Source organism: Cygnus atratus, chromosome 2, assembly GCF_013377495.2.
Source record: "Cygnus atratus isolate AKBS03 ecotype Queensland, Australia chromosome 2, CAtr_DNAZoo_HiC_assembly, whole genome shotgun sequence".
Lineage (NCBI taxonomy): Eukaryota > Metazoa > Chordata > Aves > Anseriformes > Anatidae > Cygnus > Cygnus atratus.
Genome location: NC_066363.1, coordinates 7,047,067 through 7,067,688, shown reverse-complemented (window position 1 = coordinate 7,067,688; position 20,622 = coordinate 7,047,067). Strand labels below are relative to the sequence as shown.

Here is a 20,622-nt window from a genome sequence, read left to right as displayed (position 1 = left end):
AAAAACAATACATAAGGCAGAAACACCTTTTGGCAACATATGTGTGTGCATATACATATATCAAGTTTAAGTTTTAAATAAGACTTACCTGAATATAGGTGTGTTTACCTGTCTTTTCTTCACAGTGTGTTCACCCAGGTCCATCGTAATCGTGGTGCTCGAATGGGCATGAGGAGTTAGATGGTTGAGATTAGAGGACTTAATAAAGAAGTGCATATGGCTCATTTTTAAGGTGTTTTCCCTGTACTGGATGTGAATGGGGAACAATTTCTGGAAAAAATAGTACATACAATAAAATCCACGGCCCTTGAAAGAAGCCTGCAATTTATTTGGGGGGATATTCACTTTAAAATTTTAGTATTGCATGTACAGTAACTAGAAAAAAAAAAACTACCTTATTCTGTGTTATTTCTGTCCTTCCCATTCCATATGAAGATTATTTCCAAACTGGACCCACTGCAAAAAATTATTTTCAGTAATGGCTATCTCAAGTGAGAATGAGTAATCCCTTTTTATGTCTTGTTCCGTTAGTCTCGTTGTTCACAAGATTTTCCAGATGGGCAAATATTCCCTCCATCTTTCTTCCAGAGATGGTCATTTGTGTCTTCTAACACCTTTTTCCGAACACAGCTGTGATGTTTTTGAAGCACATCCCTAGAGACAGCCTTAGCAAGTGGCCAGGGTGTGAGGAGGCCTGGCAGTGTGAGGTGCTTAGACCTCACCCTTGGACGTTTCCCTTAGATCATGCCCATTCTCTAACAAACTGGGTTCTCTCTGTGGTCATATAGCAGGCCTATTTTCTTAAAATTTAAATTCTTTTTGCTTCAGTTGGACCCGGTGTCTCCTTCAATTTGACTCCAATGGGTGCTCACTCCATCAAAGAGTTAACCGTGTCCTATACAGCAGCCAAAGCTGGGTGAAGAAAATGTACATTTTAATAACACTTAGAAATGCCAGAGTTTGGGTCCTCGTTGTGCCACCCACTGTATGGATGCCCATGGCGTGTCTAGCCCGCAGGCAAAGACGTGATTAAAGCTGGGCGTCAATTAACCCTGCTGAGTCCCGACAGCCGTACAACAGCGGGAGCGAGGAGCTCAAAGTGAGCTAAATTACCAGAGTATTTACTCAGCCTCCCGCGGGGATTGTGCAGCCTACCCTAGCCCGTGTGTTGTCATGGCTACACTGCTGTCAGTGCGGTGCCGAGCTGGGTTAAGCCGCGCTCGTGATTGCCGTGTAGACGTGCCCGTAGTACGACGCGGTCCCTGTTCGGGATGCTTTGCTTTCTAAATAGAGGGAAATAGGAAAATAAATGATTTCATTCCCACTTCGTAGGCGGTAAAGAGGGAGAGGTGAAAGTCAGGGTTCGTTCATCCTGTGCCGAACCATCTGAAGTTTAAGCAAGTTGTCCAGCCTTTCCCTGGAGCCCTGTACCAGGGGAACGGGAACAAATACCCCGGTGGAGATGCTGGCTTTTCTCTGAGCATTATCATGGGAGGCTAGACAAAAAGTGTGGGGTAGATGATTAGTGTTTTCAAGGACAGATATCCTGTCCTTGATGTTTTCCCAGAGGTAAGCCGGGAAGCTGGCGCAGGCAATGAAAGTCTCATTGCTTAAGTCCATCTGTGAAGCTATTCTGGACTGGATATGCAGTTTGTAAAGCTGCTTGGATTCCCACAGGATGAAAAATGTAATTTATTAGTATTACATAGCACCACTAACTAGAAAAAAAATAATAAAGGTACCAAATCTTTGCAGCTCTCAGCATCTCTCAGCTCAAAGCCTAGGGTGAGACTGAAGGACATGCAAGCTGGATTTAAGGCAGAGTACTGTACTGTGACTGTGACAGTGTTTTCTGGATTATCTCTGAGAATTTGATCTTCCTTCTGTCCTTGAGGGCTTTTTACGTTGCCAGCTCCAGCAAAATGTGTAAAGAGCTCAGGGGGTGGAGAAACCATTCTTTTGGGAAAAGAAAAACAAATAGTCTACCCTATGAAATTAAGCATCCTGCATATAATGGTTTCTTTTTACAGTTGGTGCTAAAACTGTAAGAAAAGCTATAGCAAAGTGACCGGAAATTTTTGTAGATACGATATTTTTTCTGCAGCTGCAGTCACAAAGGAGTGTACATCAGGAAAGCATGAACTGTGAAATCTTCCCTCATCATGGGCTCCATGCATTGTCCCAGTTGAGCTCCTATTCAGGTCTTCAGTACACCAAGCACATAGCCATCCTGTTCTTCCTTTCCTTACCTCATTTTCTCTTTGCTTCTAAACCTTTTTTACTTTCTTTTTCAGCTGAGGGACTACTTGTTCAGAGTAGGTCCCTCACTTACCTGCCTTTCCAGCTCTAAGCACTTACCTGGCTTTCCAGCCATTATTTTTTCTAATTGTTAAGATTATTCATGGTTATTAACTGAAAAGAATGGAAAGAGGAGGCAGTAGGCAGCTGTTTTCCTAAATGCAGTGAACTGCAAAAAATAGTTGTAGTTCAAGTGCTTATGGCATTCACACCAGGCAGAAAATCTCTGCCACCTTTTTTAGCGAGATGCGTGCAAGGGGGAACCCTTTAAGTCTTTCTCAGATAATGCCATCAGCTGGAGGTTTTCAGCTCTGACTCTGTTTTGTTCTGCTCTTCCTCGAGGAAATGTTTTTCTAAGAGATTTGGCCTATAGGGAGTGAAGAAAAGCATCAAAATATCAACTACAGTGACTTCTTAAGCAGATAAAGCGTGGAGATGATTTAGAAAGACTCATGATTATCCCGGCTTTGAATCCCTTCAGATTGCCCCCATGCTGTAGTGTCTCAAGTGTTTTCGTTACATAATGGCAAAATCATCTTTTGTTTCCTGTGGTTCTGCACTTCCACTGTGGCTGACATTATGTTTTATAGAAAATGTGTACTTTTTCTCTGCAAATACCTTGGGATCCTGTGTCTCGTTTATGTAAGTACTGGAAAGCAATTCTGTTGGCACCGAGATGTGCCATCTGAACATTGGCAGTCTCTTGCCATCTCTCCCTGCAGTGGTATCTCTTCTGGTTGTTTCCTAACTCCCTCATCGTTCATCTGAGCATCTTATTGTTCATCTGATCACATTCACCAGGGCTGAGGTATGTTATCTTCTGCTTTCACCTTGCCTGTCTTAACTTTGGTTGTTTCTTGGAGGAAATGCCTAGCCAGAGAAAGGTTGTCTTAGGTTGAGCACCTAAAAATGGGGCTTAATAAAGACTTTGTAGCCACCAGAGTCTGTGGAGCACTGGGGGACATTCAGTCTTGCTCCCCTGTCAGTAGGCAGCTTCATACTTGTAAATCAAGCTGCGACATCTAAAAAGCAACAGATTTTATCCATAGGCTGGATACATGCAGGAGCCAGCCACTGCAGACATTGTATGTGGACCGTGGTATCACAGGGAATATTGAAAATTTTGTTTTCCTCCCTGACTTGCTTGCTCTGCTGTTCTTTTTCTTTCCTTTTTTTTTTTTTTTTTTTAGTGACATTTTGTTATTTACGCTTTCGCTAGGTTGTCCATCTGCTGTTGTAATACGCATGCTGCCAGTCACCATGCTGTGTGGTTCTTGGTGTGAAGGAGCTGACAAACCAGGCTGTCGTGTGCATGGGGATCTTGCTCAGGCTGTGTCAGAGATCCCCCAGTGATGGTGCGTGATGTTCTGGTTAGGTGAGAGCAGTGCTCTTCGTCGTAATGTTTCTGTACCACCCTGAGCTCTGTGGACATTATAAACACCGTGGGGCTCCAGGCAGAACTGATCACATCCCACCCCAGGTCCGAGTGCTCCAGGCTGTGCTCAGCTTGGTTGCAAAGGCTGAATCACCAAGAAGATACCGAGGTGTTTCCTGGCAGGAGAGCACAGACTTGAAAGAAAATTTCAGCTTTTCTGTGAGCAGTGTAGGAATGTGTTCTGGTGATTTAATCCTGAGATTGAGAGAAAAACAAAAAGCAGTCCACAATCTCTTGGCAGGTTTTTTGGATGAACCTTGCCTACAGCCTCAGAAGAAGAGGTACGCTTGCTGTGGGCTGCTTGCTGTAGTTTAAAGTCAGGATCAGTCGAGAGGTTTGGAAGGGTGTGCTGGAGGCTGCCAGCGTCTCATGGTCAGAATAACTCAGGATGAGCAGCTTGGACAGCTGTTTGAGGGAAATATCAAGGAATTACTGCTTTCATTGCTATCTCTATCCCCTTCTCCAAGAAATTCTCAGTTTTAGCAGTTCTTTCAGACCAAGTGGTGGCAACTCAAGCCAGGCAACCCACGAGTGAGAAAAGGGGAGAAGTAGCTTTGGTAGCTCTTTAGTTCTTTGCTTGTTTGTTGTTGCAGCTGAGACCGCCAAGTTTTCTTTGCTATAGGACATTGAATAATCACCAGATGGATGGTGATCTTCACATACTGAGTTCTGTGTTGGATTTCAGCCAGCCATAGCTCCCTAACTTTTTAGATTGTGCCTCTTCGGGACTGAATATTTCCCATTTCTTCCAGATAGGTCATTTATTTATTTTAATTTAATTTAAAAAAATTAGGGTGATGTACCCTCTGTTAATTCAAGTCTGGTGCTGTGTCCACCTTGACACTGAATTTTGTGCAACTGGTCCTGCACAGTCACCAAGGACCACGGTGCTTCTGGCATCTTCATGCTGTGGGCAAAATAAAGTCTCTATAGCTCATTTCTACCATCTCAAACTGTCCAGACCCACTCAATTGTTCATTTTTAATGTGAACAGCCTGAAAAGTAACAGTACACAAATAAATTGCCATAGCCCTGTGAAGTACAAAGCTGGCTTGCACAAATGTAACCAGCTTTGTACATCTGTTACTGCCCACTCCCATTGAGTCATCCCGAGACTTAGTCACCAGCATCCTATGTCTCACAGTGCGATTTATATATCTGTCTCCAAAACACATGCTGCAGTCTAGATGGCATGGGGGAGGGAGAAAAGCAAAGCAATGAGCAACCTACTCCTAAAGGAATAAAGCCGTGTAGCAAGTCCTACGATACTATGCCTATTATATCAAAACAACAGAATCAAAAGGATAGAAATTCCCGTGTAGGTCAGTTTTGAATCATTCTGTGTGCAATAGGAATATTTGAATTGATATAAATCCTAAAAGGCTTCTAGGTAGAAATGTTCTCCAAAAAGTAAAATTTTAATGCAATCAGAGCTGCCGAGCTCTGCACCCTATTCCACAGAGCTCAAAGGTTGGATTCTGCTCACAGGCTATTAGCATATGTAGTATATTTACTATTCAGAATTCTCTACAGGCTTGTAATAGGTACAAACTAAGGCTGGTCTAAAAAAAATCTGCTGGTGCACAGACTGAGCTGAAAGAAGTGGTTCACCGCTATGTGAATAAATATCCTGACTTTCTTTGTCCTTGGTAGGGCTGTCGACATGCACAGTAGTGTTAGCAGAAGAGGAGACCCCGAGAGGCTTGTAATGTTGAGATGCTGAGGAGTGCAATTCTTAGCAATGCTTTATGAGATCAGCACTCTTTGGCACTCTTATCTTAATTTCTCAGTATAAAGGAGCCATCTCCCCATATTGAGAAGCAGTCTCAGTAAAGTGTTACCTCCTGCTTGAGTTATATTGTACAAAGAGACTGTGGTGTCTGGCAGGCATCTCACGTCCTTAAATTTGGTGCAGTCCTAGCACATACATAGAAGTCAGTGAAGCAGAAAAGTGATGTCTCGTAGGTGAGACCATCAGTAGTCAGGACTGCATGATGCTGCTACCACCTCCGCTGGGATCCTGAAGTTGTTTAGAGCAGAAGGACTCAGCCTTACATCAGAGATGGGCTGTGGGGTGTTTGTGGTTTGCTTTTGGTTTCTCATTGTGCTACTCCACTAATGATAGGTAATAAATTACATTAATCTCCCTATGCTGAGTCTGCTTTGCCCATGACGATAAATGGTGAGTGATCTCCCTGTCCTTATCTCAAACCTTGAGCCCTTTTCATTGTATTTGCTCTCCCTTTTCCTTTGAGGAGGAAGATGGGTAGACTACTGTTGATCAGGGCCATAAAACAAGTCTTACTCCCACCCAAAACGCTTTGGAAATAGGTCTCTGACCTGTCAATCACAGCCCAGCCTTTTATGGCTCACCGGCTTCAGCCATTGCAGGGAAGCTTTTTTAGCTTGGCTGCCAAAGCAGCCTTGAAACAAAACAAAAATAATAATAGTAAATCCTTTTTATTCCGACTACATTGTTTACTGGATTCAAGGCTTTAGTGGTTTGTTATTTAAGCCTGCAGCCTCTGCAACAGAATTGCTGGAAACTCTTTTCTGACACCAAGGTCCCCAACTGCAGCCGCGTCCAGACCAGCGTGTCTGGGCAGGCTTTTTTTGGCAGGAATTCTCCCTGGTAAGGAAAGAAACTGAAACTGGCTGGAAAAGGTGAAAAATTGCTTGGCAAACCAAATCTTGCTCCTGCTGCCATTTGGCTACATGTTGCCAGCTGATATATTTGCTTTCTCTATCCTAAAATGTGGTTTTCCTTCCTATTCTCCAAAACAGGTCTGAGAAAGGGACTTTGTTGTTGTTGTTGTTTTCCCAAGATATCAAATAACAAAATTTTTGTTCTTCCTTCTTTTCACATAATTCCAAGTATTCTGATATAAGGGCTGTCCAAGGAAAGAGAGAGGAATCAGGAAGGAGTGATGTAGCACTATATCTGGATATAAATCTAAACCAGCCTTGTGGCTGTAAAGTAAATCTAAACTGTTCAAGAGCTCATTTTTTCTAATGGGGCATGACAGGACCGATGTCTGGCTGTCGGTCTGCACTGAGCAATATGAAGGACCTACTGAGGAACAGGATCATGACAGGAAAGCTAACAAAACTTTACAAAATGGACTTTGAATAGCCTTAATTCGAGGCTAGCACCACTAGGAGCTGCAGCCTCTGGTGGCCTTTCCTATTACAAGGATGACCATAGACTGGTCTCTGCAGAAGTTTTCTCTCCAAGGATGTGATGCAGAAATGATGGATGCGAGGAGTGATGCCATTTAGTCTTCAGCCAGGGCTCTGCAGTCTCAAATGAGAAGGATCTTCCTCTTACCAACACATCACTGTACACCTTTGCAAAAGTATTTTTAAAGTATCTCCAAAACCATGGGATATTCTAGAGCATTTATACCAAGTGTAATGAAGCAGAGCTGGAGGGGGCTGGTGGATAATAGCACCACCAGCTTTCTGTAGAGGTGAAAAGCTACCTAAGACTAGTTTAAATCCTAGGTTGATGGCAGAGCAAGCCTTCAATGTGTGTCAGTTAGCATAAGATCAGAGCAGTCAGATATGCAGTAAGAGCTAGGGCTGCACCATTGTCCTGTCAAGAGGTACTACAGGTGTTTTGAAACACTTTTGGAGCAGTTCCTATCTTTTTTTTTAAGGGGTACTGTGTCATCAACCCTGTAGCTGCATATGTTTCTGGATGAAGAGCAACACAAAAAGGAAAGAAGAATCTGTTCTGTATTCTGCAGAGACACAAAGAGCAAATAAATACCCAGTATTTCCTTGCTTAACCAACAGCCTGGAATTGAGAGAGCAGTATTTGCAGCCTGGCTTTTGATATATGCAATTTTTCCTTCTGTAACTGGAGTTTTGTGAAGAAGAGAAAGATGAAAATATTGTTAGGTAGCTGCTTACACCTCTATCATGGGACTACAAGTAAAATTATCCTTTTTAAATGTTCACTAGCAGACAAAGAAAGGTCTCATGTTGTCCAGGGAGGTTCTGGTATGGCCCCAGTTATTTCCACTTGTAAGTAGAGATGTACTGTTTCTGCATTTGAAAACAGATGAAGGAAACATACCTCCATCGAATCTGAGAATTACAAAATAGAATAAAATCATCAGGTGGGTTTCATACTTTTAGGCTTTAGAATATAGCATGTATCCATTTTTAAGCTTGGAATTGTAACTGGCAACTGAAGTTTAGCTGGTAGAAAAATAATTCTGCCTACCTACCTTTTCCTGTTTTTGAACATTTCTGCTCAGAAGAAAAGTTATGGTTTCATTCCCAGCTGTTCCAGGTTTCCTGGAGAGCTTTTTCAACCCCAATTGCTAGGTATGTGTCCCCTTAAAAACCTACTTTCTTCCTCCAGGCTCCAGCCTTCCCAAACTGCAGGTTTTCTCCTTGTGAATTACAAAAAGTAGGGATATAGGGATGCTAACATATGGAGCTCAAAAGATATTATTTCCTTGTTTTATTTAATGGAAAATAATTTAGCACACATCAGATACCAGCTTCTTCGCTACCAAAGATGGGTCAAAGAAAGTGTTGGTAAATCCTTTGGCTAAATTAAAGTAAACATGAAGGGACATGATTTTGTGTAACTTTCCATTAGGTTCTTAAAATTCTTCACAGAGATTTATTATTTAATTGTTGTGGTAACCTATGAAGTAGGAATATAATAATCCATTTATTGATAAAGTTTATAAACACTGTTTATGGCTAGGTAATTTTTATATGGAGTACATAAGTCATTTTGGTCTTTATTAATGGTAGGAATAAGCAAATTAATACAGAAGTTTTTCTTTAAGGTCCTGTGGTGCCTGGTTTAACCCCTGTCAAATCTCGACAACAGTGAAAATACAAACAAACAAATTGACTCTTCTTTTGGTTTTGAAATATTTGCTCACATTTTCATTTGCAAATGAATGTGACGTGAAACACACGTCAAAGCGTGGTGATGAGGGTGACATACAGTTGGGTTGGTGCTTTGTAGTTTGGGCCTTGGTAGATGGTTCCCGTTGAATTTGCATAGCTCGGAGCACACTTATTTGTCATGAATACTTTGGTTTGTGGCCTAGGGACTCGGGGCCAGTTTGGCCAAGTGGGGTTGCTTTTTTTTTCCTTTCCAGCTTGGCACGAGTTACTCTCATGTGCTTCAGTTCCAGTAATTCAATATTTTGTTCCTTATTTTTGTTGTTCATTATGTAACCAGAATATTTTTGAACACTTGCAAGGATTATGCCCAAGCTACACACATTTTTGAGCATATTTTGGATTTAGTATGATTACACAATGTGATGTGATTAGACCTGTGGCTGTTCAGAATTCTGAAGGCCTTTTGGCAAGCAAGCCTTGCAGACTTCCCGGCCAGTGCTAATTTTTAATTAAGCTCTATTTAATCGCAAATTAAGTTTAAGTGAAATTGCTATTTATTTTTGTTTTGAGCAATTTTAAATGAGATGCAGATGTGATGGTAGAGAAGCTCTGAATCATTATATTTAAAGGGTGATGCCTTGCATCAGAGAGGCTCTGTGTTGAGGAGGTTTTCCTGACTTTGAGATCGAGGCTTGGGATCCAAGCCTCAGTTCTTCAGCACGCAACATTGACAACCATGCTTTTGCTCATAGAGCTACTCATTATCTACTTTTCTGATCAAACAGATGCTAAACTTGACACTAACACAGAAAATTTCATTATGCGTTTACAAAGGAGCCCTAAAAATCTCGTGGCTGGAACACGAAGTAGCATAAACAGAACAGACGGCAGGAGATAGAATATAATTACAGTTTGTTTTTGTTAGTTAAAGATGAGCATGTGTGCTTTTCTTATGGCTTTATTTTCTCTAGTTGCACAGAATTTAGTCACAGAGGGGACTCCTCTACCTTGTGAAAATGAATTGGTTATCTCATCCTCAACACCACATTTCTGTTTTCTCCCTCTTTGTTATATATGTTACATATTTTGAGAACATTGACATATTCTCATTCAAGTTTTGTTTATCACCATGAGTACTCTTTAAACAAAGATTGTAGTCCTCACTAAAGGCCAGATAGGTCATTTGCTGAGTAAGTAGCTATAGTTAAACTGTCATTTCCTACATTTTTTTTTTCTGTGGGATTTGGGTACCCCCCTTTTGAAACTTTTTACAGGACTTTCTGCTTTGTCTGTCCAGATGCTGAGTGCCTTTTGATGGTGATGGATTGGAAGCACTGCAAAGGGCTTTCTATTCACTAGTTACTTAAATCTGTTCTCCTTCGCAGGCAAAGAGAACTGTCAGAGCCCACGTTATTACTTTTTGGTGGTTGCTATGGGTAAAGCAGTGGGCACTTTGTAAATAACACGGTGGGCTACAATCATGGGAGCTCTGATGGAAGGAAGAAGACATTAGTACAGGACATCATTTTTTCTTCTCTCTCCTGACAGGATCTCAGCTCTTTTGCCATGCCATTCTTGGACGGTGATGTGGAGAACACAGACAAAAATGCTTCTCGCAAGGTAGGATATTTCCAAAGCTTCACCTTCACTGTAGTGGCTGAGTCCCTTTGTGATAAACACAATTTACTAGACTTAAAAAAGCCTCAGGGTTTTAGTCTTTCCTGCCATGCCATTAACACATTGAAAGAGATACTCTAGGGCAAGCGTTGTGACTTTTGCAGGCCTTATCATGACAGTGCTTAATGCTATCACCTGTAAAGAATGATAACCTCTGTGGTGATATTCCTTTAGAAACTGCAGATTTTGTGTGTAATGTTGTAATTCAATAAAGTGATATTGGGTAACTGTATTCTCAGGAAAACAGTTAGCTACCAGAATTTGTGGTGTTTCTACAGAAATGCAGTGCCCAAATAGGCATGTGCGGCTGTCGGTCTGTCTTCCTTGAGTTGCCTCCTAATGGTTGTCATCTGGCTATGGAGGGTTTAACTGTTCAGCGTCCTTGATCTGTCCATCCATGGCACTGGCAAAATGAACAACATTCATTTGCTGGAGTCATAACTGTAGCATCTACCCATCAACAAGATGGAATATTTCCTTCTTGATGTGAGATTAACTCAAGGTTATCCTTCTGGAGGCATTGCCAGCATTTGTTTTTCCAACAGCTTACTATTAGATTAAACGAATACATTCACAGAGTCTGCTTGCTTTAAGATGATCAGATGAGCATATTCAATGGACAACTTTAGGACCAGTTAGTCAGTGCCTACACATTCTTCAAAGCAATAAAAATTGTGCATAGCATCTGTCATGTTCAGGTTCCTGGCCTCATAGTTTTCACAGAGCACTGATGTACAAGTCAGTCTGCTGAATGTAAGCCCCCTACCAACCAAGGTAGGACTTGGTGAGGAGAGAGACTTCTATAAACGGTAGATATCCCCAAAAGCTAATCTATAGCTACGCAGTAGACTTATGATAATAGTTACAAGGATATGGACCTCTCTGAAGATTAAACCTGTTATAGGCCATTTGTCAAAGAGTCTGCAGTTATAATTCAAGGCAGGTGAAGCAATAAATATCTCCTTAGTGAAGCTAATCTGCATCTAGAATAATAATTTAGCCCTGTTGACAGCATGAGTTTCTATTCCCTTACACCTCGCAGCAAAGGACAGTTGTTTAAAAACTTCTGCAGTCCATCAGTAACTGAATATATTTATAATATTGGCCTTGTTCTTTTCTGCAGTGGAGCTTTTAAGACTGTGACATAGCAGTTGCTGTTGAGCACAGAGAAACTCATAGATGCCAGGGAAGTTAAAATAAACAGTGTTATCAAAAGGGACTTTTTTGGTGGGGTTGAATAAAGTGAACAATATGATGGTTTTGGAAAGGGTTGTCATGCTGGGAGAGTGCAGGTGTTCCTAACTGAAACTTGATTTCTCCCAAAGAAAGGTAGGGAAACTGCACAAATATGAGTCCCAAAGAAAAAAATATGCTAAAGCTAATCTTGCTTGTGTATAGTGTTATGTGATATTGTTTAACAAGTTCCAATTTACCATTTATGAATTCCCCATTTTTTCTCTTACCGGTCTTGGGATACCTTTTTAATGAGCGGTTGTCTTGGGAAGAACTAGAATAACATTTCAGTAGTTACCCATTTTTGCAATTTCAGGGGATGCATTTTTTTTTCTCTCCCAAACCTGGGTCAAATTCTTCATGTGGAAGTGTGATTAACTTTGGAATAATCATTTGGGGCTTGACATCTGAAATTTTTTTTTAACTGACCTTTCTGACTGAGTGTATAAGACCCAGATATTTTTTCCCTAACCAAGAGCTCTGCTCAAAACATGCAGCAAGGTGATAAAAGACCAGCTGCCAGTGCCCAACTTCTGATAAGAAACAGATCATCTAATGAAATCCATTGCTGCACATCTCATTCTAAATATCATTTTTCTACTTAATGTGAAGGATGGGATCTTTGCTGTTAGTGCTTGATGACTAGCATCAGACTGCAGGGTCTTATTTCATTTAAACTAAAAGTTTGCCAGGTCCTGCTGGTGCTACATAAAGAAGTTCATAGAATAATTAAGGTTGGAAAAACCCTCCAAGGTCATCTGGTCCAACCATCTCTCTACCACCAATGTCACCCACTAAACCATGTCCCTAAGCACCATGTCCAACCTTTCCTTGAACACCCCCAGGGACGGTGACTCCACCACCTCTCTGGGCAGCCCACCCCAATGCCTGACTGCTCTTTCTGAGAAGAAATGGCTCCTCATTTTCAACCTGAACCTCCCCTGGCACAACTTGAGACCATTCCCTCTAGTCCTATCACTTGTTACCTGTGAGAAGAGGCCGACCCCCAGCTCCCTACAGCCTTCTTTCTGGTAGTTGTAGAGAGCAATGAGGTCTCCCCTGAGCCTCCTCTTCCCCAGACTAAACAACCCCAGTTCCCTCAGCCTCTCCTCACAGGACTTGTGCTCCAGGCCCTTCACCAGCTTCGTAGCCCTTCTCTGGACACGCTCCAGGGCCTCGAAGTCCTTCCTGTAGTGAGGGGCCCAAAGCTGAACACAGCACTCGAGGTGCGGCCTCACCAGAGCAGGGTACAGGGGGACGATCACCTCCCTGGTCCTGCTGGCTACACTATTCCTGATACAGGCCAGGATGCCTTTGGTCTTCTTGTCCACCTGGGCACACTGCTGGCTCATGTTCAGGCAAGCATCAATCAGCACCCCCAGATCCTTTTCCTCTGCACAGCTTTCCAGCTACTCTCCCCCAAGCCTGTAGCGCTGCATGGGGTTGTTGTGACCCAAGTGCAGGACCCGGCACTGAGCCATGTTGAACCTCATCGCATGGGCCTCTGCCCATCGACCCATCTTATCCAGACCCCTCTGCAGAGGGGGCAGAGAAGTTCCCAAGTTACTGTTCACTTTCAAGTGAAATGGTTTTCCTTTGTTCAAGTTTGAAATCACAGTGTGATCTGTAACTTTTGCATTCTCTAAGCCAATATTTCGTCAATACCATGACTTTTCCATTCACCAGCCATGCTGACCAGCACTTAACTCTTCTGTCACCTGGGATATATATCAAGTTAGAGAAGGGTAGTTCACAGCCTGTCTTTCTGATCTGTGATTAATTTAATGCCAGTGGGGTTTTTTTTGTTTTGTTTTGTTTTTTTGTGAAAAGCTTTTAGAAATTGTATTAACATTTTTCACAAGGATTCTCAGCACTTCACCATGTGAGTGCCTCTCAATCATCCTGTGACAATAATCCTCATTTCACAGCTAGGAACTCAAGTGCAGAATTACTTTTTCATGTCAGAATTTTTTGGCTGTGGTGGGAATGTGGCATATATTTCATGAAGTTTAGCCTTGATCACTTTCATTGGCTTTGTTATTATTATAGCTGATGTATTCTTCTTTGCTTTGTAACCTGATGGCAGGAAAGGGACAGGGTGGTTTTCACCTTCCTCTCTTGAAGTCAGAATATAATTCTCTGCAGACTCCTGCAGAGAATTTTTTTGGTGTGAGAGAGCAAGGTGGCTCTTGTGCATGTGGCAGATATTATGGCCCTTCTTTTTGCCTGATAAAGTGCTTTAATACATGTGCTGGCGGCTATGTCCAAAATTACTGGCATTGCTGATTGCCCCATACTCAAAGACTCACCAGAATTGGGTTGAATCCTCGCAGAATGACCTTACAGGATCGTTAAATACATTAGTATAGATGAGGGTAACTAGGAGCTTAGAAGCAATTAAATATACCAGATTTCCCCAGTCTGGGAAAAGACAGCAGAAGAGGGGGAGTTTAGAGGACTGGAGAATCATGAATGATATGCAGCAGGAGAACAGAAAATAATTGTGGTATGACATGGCAGGGTGGCAGTCAGGGATGAGTGCTCCTCTGCAACGAGGTGGCACTAGCAATTTTAGAGCTCTTAACACTTGGAATGTTTATAGATCTTTCATCTAAAATGTAGGTTACAGGAAAAGGTGTGGGAATTACAGGAAACCATTGCTTTCAGATGAAAGCCTGGGATTGTGAATGACTGTGAGAAGAAAATGATATGAGAAAACTGTCCATGGGGGGGCAACTAGCAGATTGTATATGGAGGGGAGAGGAAGAGGAAGAAAAGAAGTTTGAAAAATAATATTGTTGTGTTACTTTACAGAAAGATTTGTTATTAACATATACAAGAAAGCTTGAAAAAGAAGTGTGCATTAAATGTTCATTTCTCTACATGGAGAAGAAGCAGGTGAGATATTTACCTTAGATGATAATGGTGACTCTATCCCATGCACTCAAGTGCATTTAAAATGGAAGATACCACAGCTAGACATTTTAAAATTAAACCCAAACAACCTGATAAAACAGCTTTGAATGAACTGGCTGATTAGTGATGATTTTGAATAAATCTTGGAGCAGAGAGGAGATTGCAAAAGACTGAAGAAAAAAAAAAGCAATTATTGTGTTAATATTTACAATGCCTGTAATTAGGATAATTTTCAGATTCGTCAGTGTGGCATTAGTCCTGGGTAAAACAATGAAATATCTAATGTTGGATAGTTAATAATGCTATTACAATAGATTCATTTTGATTGGAATTAATGGCAAACAGTTCTTTATGAGAGAATTTGGCATTTTAAATGAGATTATACATTTAGTTGGAAAATGTATTGGTGTCATGTACATAGAAATGTAGCACAGGACATTTAGATTTAAGAAAGTGGAATGATACTGACAAAATGTGGAGCCTACTAAGTGAATAAAACCTGGCTGATAAAATAAGTTGAGACTCATCAGTGGAAAATTTTGTTTCTAGGCAGACAAAACATACTGTTGCTCTACTATATATTACTTTATCAGTGACTTGAAAGAAATACAGGCTCATTACTGTACAAATTGCAAATTGCAGTTTTTAGTTCATAGAAAAATGAGGGGGAAGAGAGCAGGAAACTTTCCAATGCAGAATGACCTGAGTCATTTAAAACACATTCTGCAAGCAGACTGCCCAATTCAGGTTGGCCAAACTGAGCAGTTACACCTAGGAGCAAATAATGAAGACTTTATTTTTGGAAAGTCTTTCACAAAACTTTGATTAGATTTTGAGAGCAGCTGTAGGTAATCAGCTGTACATAGATTCTGGATGTGATGTGATGGCTAAAGGATTACTTTGGTGTTTTCGATGTGCAAACCAACGAACAGGGCAAAATGTAGGTTTTGTTATGACTGCATCTGTCACTGACTTACAGTTCTGCTGTCAGTAATGCAGGAAAATGTTGATGAACTAGGATCAGAAAAGATCTGAGGAATGACTCCAGTACTGAAAGACTCAGGGGAGCGCTTTGCCCTGGTTCTGGTCCCAGCATTGTTTTTGCTTTGTGCGGTGACTCATAAATGGTAGAACAGGGAGGAGAAGCAAAAAAAATGTCTGATTTTTATCCTCCTCTCCCTCGGATAACAAATCTCCTTTTGATTTATTTTTTCTCAGCCTTTAGTTATCCATTTCTTTGTGAACAGTGATCTGGCCTCAGCAGGAAGGATGGGAAGCATGTCTTGGGCACTGCGGCAGCCTTGGCACGGGGCACCTGCATTGGATGCAGCTAGCCTGGCACGAGGACATGCGTGACAATATCTGCACTGCCCTGTGCCTGCCTCCTTCTCCTCTGCTGCTTCAACAGAAACATTTATGGTTAGGAAACAGAGCCAGGAGCCATCCTGATCTCACCTGGAGCCAGCTCTGCTTTCACCTTTCCTCCAGCATGCTTCTGTCTTCAAGCAGCACTGCTTGCTGTGGGAAACCCAACCCCAACCATCCGGACAGCCATGCAGGGCTCTCAAGACCTGCCAGATCAGCCAGCCACATCCCATTGTATTTTAATTTTGGGAAGTGTCATTGTACTTTAGTTTTGGGAAGTGACATCTCTGATCCCGTAAAACATGTTGTCATCCCGATTGTTATTGCTCATGCAGAACCAAGGGAACTAACGGTGGTGAATGCAGCCTCATGGTGGCTGGGAGTCCTTCATTACCTTTCGGACTAATGAAGTCAGCTCTTGTGATTCTGTGAGCTCTTTTATTCCACCAGAATGAGGGAATCATCCAATTAAGTTTATCAAAGGGCTTTTTATTGAGATTCAGCAGAAGGGCAGGAAATAAGTGCAGACATCTATCTGGTGTGTCGTCTTTAATTGTGCTTACTGTCCCTGACAAGGATGGTGGGAGGAGATTCCTTTCCTGTTATTCACCTTCCAAATTTTTTTTAAGAGAAGAGGCAAAATAAAGGTCAAATAACTCACTGTTGTAAAAGCAAACAAAACTCAAATGCTCCGTAAGTGTGCTAACTTTTTGGAGCTGGAGAAGAAAAGAGAAGAGCTCAAGAACTTTTAACAACTTTCACTTAAATTCATAAACATTTTGAAGCTTTGGGGTTGTTTAGTTTGAGCCCATTCATATTCCATACAGGGTGTTGGTTTCTTTTCATTTATTTATTTATTTTCAGACTGTTCTGAAAATGAATCTAAATTCACCAGTAACTGAATCAAAGCCAGCGATTTTTCAGAGATACTGAGCTGTGTAAATCCCACGGCAGATGGGAAGGGATTGTGGAGTCAGTCACCCCAGAGAGGGGCTGTAGCACATCTCTCCACAAGGAGAGATGAGTTTGTCCAAATGGTGAAGGAATATGGAAATCCAAAGGGCTGCCTTAGCTTGGTGATTCCTGAAGTAGGCAATGAGGGCATCCTCTGAGGGAGGCTGTGTGCCTATGATAGGGCTCTCTGCTTCTAGGAGAGCGGGGGGAGGTGGCTGCAGAGAGGTGCTGGGGTAGGGTCAAGGACAGAGCCAGGGTTTCTCCAGCTCTGACACGGTCTCCGCCTGCTCGTGGTCGGAGTCTTCTCAGCACAGCTCATTCATTTTTTTCTGGCCACATCTCTTTGGCAGGACGCTTCTCTTCCCTGCAGTTAAGCAGTCCTTAAATTCTAGCTTGTGAGCACAAGTGGCTTCTTAGAGAGGACATAAGTTGGCAAAAGAGAGAAGGGATCAGAATTTCAATGCAAAGCAGGAGAAAGAAAATGACAATGTTGGGAAAACTTGTGTCTATGTGTGAGAAGAGGCAGGACTGAGACAGCTCATGTGTGGATGATGAGAGTCTGGTTTGTGGTGAAGGACGAATAGTTTGGTCTCAGTGCATTGCATTGGGGTTATCATACGGCAGTGGTTCAATATAATGTGCTTTAATCTTTCTTGTAAAATAAGAAGATTGTAAATTAGGTAAGAAAATAGTTGAAGGGAAAGGTGGCAGGCTGGTATCGAAAAGATGACTGTTGGGTGGAGGGACAGAGCTGGTGGCACTTGCCAAGCTCGGTCCTTGGATTGAACTTTGGTAGTAAGGCACAGAAAAATAGAAATGCTAATGAAATTTGTTGGTGATACAAAGACAGAGGGGTGTTTTTGGATGTAGAGAAGGGCCTTATATAGGAAGATCTGGATGGCCTTCAGGATGGATAATTCCTACCAGCACAAGACACTTGGGATACGTCAATAGCAGTAGTAAGAGAGGTCAGGGACCATTCTCTTGCTCCAGAGATGCTGGGCTTGGGCCCAGTCCTGCTGTAGGGCCGGACTCTTGCACTCACCAGCACAGGGTGGCCACATGCAGCCTGGGCCTGTCCCTTGCCTGAGCTCTCCCCAAGCCCAGGGAATGCCTGGGGAGTACTCGCAGCACAGGTTAAATCCCCAGAGGGTGGTGAGCAAGCAGGGAAACCACACGAACAACTGCGTGATGGTTTGGGCCTGTGTCCAGCTGTGTCTCACTTACTGGTATGAGGTACTCTGGCACTGGTGGAGGTTTATGCTGGGATTTTTGTTATCGACGAGTTTGTTGAAAATGACCATGGGAAATGAAGATGCAGGCCTTCTGGTCCATCACAGAATGGAGTTGAGTCATTAAGGTGCATTGCTGTGGGAAAGGAAGAAGAGATTAGGGGGAGAGAGAGAGCCCCTCATCCAGGTGAAAGGACTAGGGGAGCCGTGTTTGCTGAGACGAAATCTTCCAGAGCTGCCCAGCTCGGGGCAGGTGCCAAGCTACCACTTTACGTTCCATTCAGAAAACTGAAAGCACGTCTGCTCAATGTAAAGCAGTGCAAGTCTCCTCTCATTTTGTTGCTTTATTTTCAACAGCAGCCAGCTCTGGATACACTTTAGGAGCCTGCCTAAGATCATTCAGTTTATAAAACATGGCAAGGTTTCTCCCCAGTGCCCAGCTGAGGATCCTTTTGTGCTCTGAAGCATGAACACTGGTAGTCTTAACGGCATTTTGGAATACATTTACTCAGTGCTATGTAAGGCTATGTAAGCCTTAAACAACCAAAGCCAGTCGCTAGAAACAGCACACGTAATCAAGCATGGGGCTCTGCTTGGCTGCTTAACCTCAGCGGGGAGCACATCCCTGCAGACTGAGGGTAGGGTTGTACTGGCACTCGTATATTCTTCTATTACCCAGCTACTAATGTAGCCCTGTTTCAGCTGCTCTGTTCTCTGCAGACCTGTGCTCAGAAGCTGAGATTTCTGCCTCTCCAACATCACCACTTTTAAGGTTCAGGGAGCCCAGGGTTAGAGCTCAAGGACCCCATGTATGTTCTGCACAAAGCCAACATAGGGGATGTTTTGCTGGTAGTTGTTTGCTTTTTATTTATTTATTTATTTATTAAGTGAACAGTCTTCATACTTCAGACAATTTTTGAATTTGTTTAATTAGGCCTTATTTGTGCTTTGATATGTATTGTACTTCCATTTGGTGTTTGTACTACTTATCTCCAAAAGCCCAATTATCGAGCCAGGGTCAAATGAGCCACATCACTGTGTGTATTTGCTGGGTGCGATTCATATTTCTGCTCATTCTCACTTCACTGGCTTTCCTGGGCCATTACAAATTGATCTAAAAGGGTTATTAATGTGAGAAACTAAGGTGCGATACTGTCTTTCGCTGCTACAGCTCAGCAGGGGAAACAGTTATATTTCAGAAGCACGTGTGGGAGTTTTGTTCCCACCTGCCTGTCACAGCTTCAGGAAATTAACCTCAAAAGCATGCAGAACAGGCTGATGATCCATCTAGCTGTGCAGCCTTCCTCCAGCAACACTGCTGGAATCATCACTCTGGGTCTGCGTAGGATGCTGCAGTTTCTTCCACAGCAGAGATTCTTCTGCATTCCCAGCCGATGCATGGAAATTTATATCACCTTGTGACTTTTCTGTGCGCTGTCATAGCTGTTGTTACTGCTGATTTTATTCAGAGAAGCACCTAACCATCTTTAAAAACTCGCAATCATTAGCCTCCAATAATACTCTAAGAAAGAAATACTGATGTAATTCCCCAAGCAAAATCACAGGTATTTATCCTCTTTGATGGGGGGTGTAACCTTTGTGTAATTAATGTGTGGAGCAGCTGGGGAAGAATTCATTGCAGTAATTTCCTTTAATTTAGTAGCATGAACACGTGTATTTAGCAGTGTGCCCCTGGTGCTCTAACAATTAGCTAATTCAACTGCCTGGCATGATGGAGGGAAAGCAACTGGTTGTGATTGCAATAAATAAAAACATCCCACTGCTTCTCTTAAGAATTTGAGAACATTTTGCTTCCATGTCTGGCTCGTGCGTGCAAGGCAATACTGATTTTATTTGACAAATTGTTCCTTGACATTTTACATTTCTAGACTTGCTTTATCCCGTGAAGATAGCATAGTCTTTTGAAGTGTCTGCTATCCGTGTTTGGTTATAATCAAATAAGCATGCAAAAAAAGATGCATGAAATATTAAAGGTGGCACCAGAAGGACATCCTTCTCTTAGCTTTACAAATTTCACCGCTTGTCACTTTAGGAAAAATGATAATGAAATTACAATCTTGGAAACAGTCCTAAATTATAGTAGTGGTGGCAGATTTGTATTATGACTAAAATGAACTTGAAAATGTACTTCTTACTTCCAGCTTTCAGGCAGTAGATTTGGCAGTAGACCTGTTTAAGGTGCAGTGTGAATGGAGGTGCTGTTGTGCTACCTGGTTGTTTCCTGGGCTGTGTAGCTGGGAGAGAACCACGTGTAAGTAGTCTCAGATGATTTACAGATGATATTTTAGTGAAGTTAATAAGCCTTTATGAAAAAGTTACCACTTTGAGACTGTTTACCCATAACAAAAATGCAGTTTGTTTAGTTATTTATTTATAGCATGTTAATTATTCCAGGTCTCAGCTGAGGGATTGTGCCCTATTCTTCATGATAAATACTCACCATGAGATGTTCTGTGTGCCAGAGGACTTAGAATGGTACTCAAGGAGATACTGTCCTCACAGCAGAATAGATGTGGAATAGAAATGAGTTTTCAAGATTGCACACAAAACCATGATGGAGTTGGAGGGCTTAGGCCGCTGCGTTAAGCATGAAACACTACATTTTCTTTTCTG

The 20,622-nt window shown here is 42.2% G+C and overlaps 1 protein-coding gene across 1 annotated transcript in view; it reads left to right on the top strand.

Annotated features, from left to right (window-relative positions):
- PRKAG2 (protein kinase AMP-activated non-catalytic subunit gamma 2) overlaps positions 1-20,622 on the top strand; it is a 216,917-nt gene that overhangs the window by 56,143 nt on the left and 140,152 nt on the right. Inside the window, exon 2 of the mRNA XM_050708643.1 lies at positions 10,160-10,231. Within this exon, the coding sequence (XP_050564600.1) occupies positions 10,160-10,231 (72 nt within the window). The remainder of the gene's footprint in view (positions 1-10,159; positions 10,232-20,622) is intronic.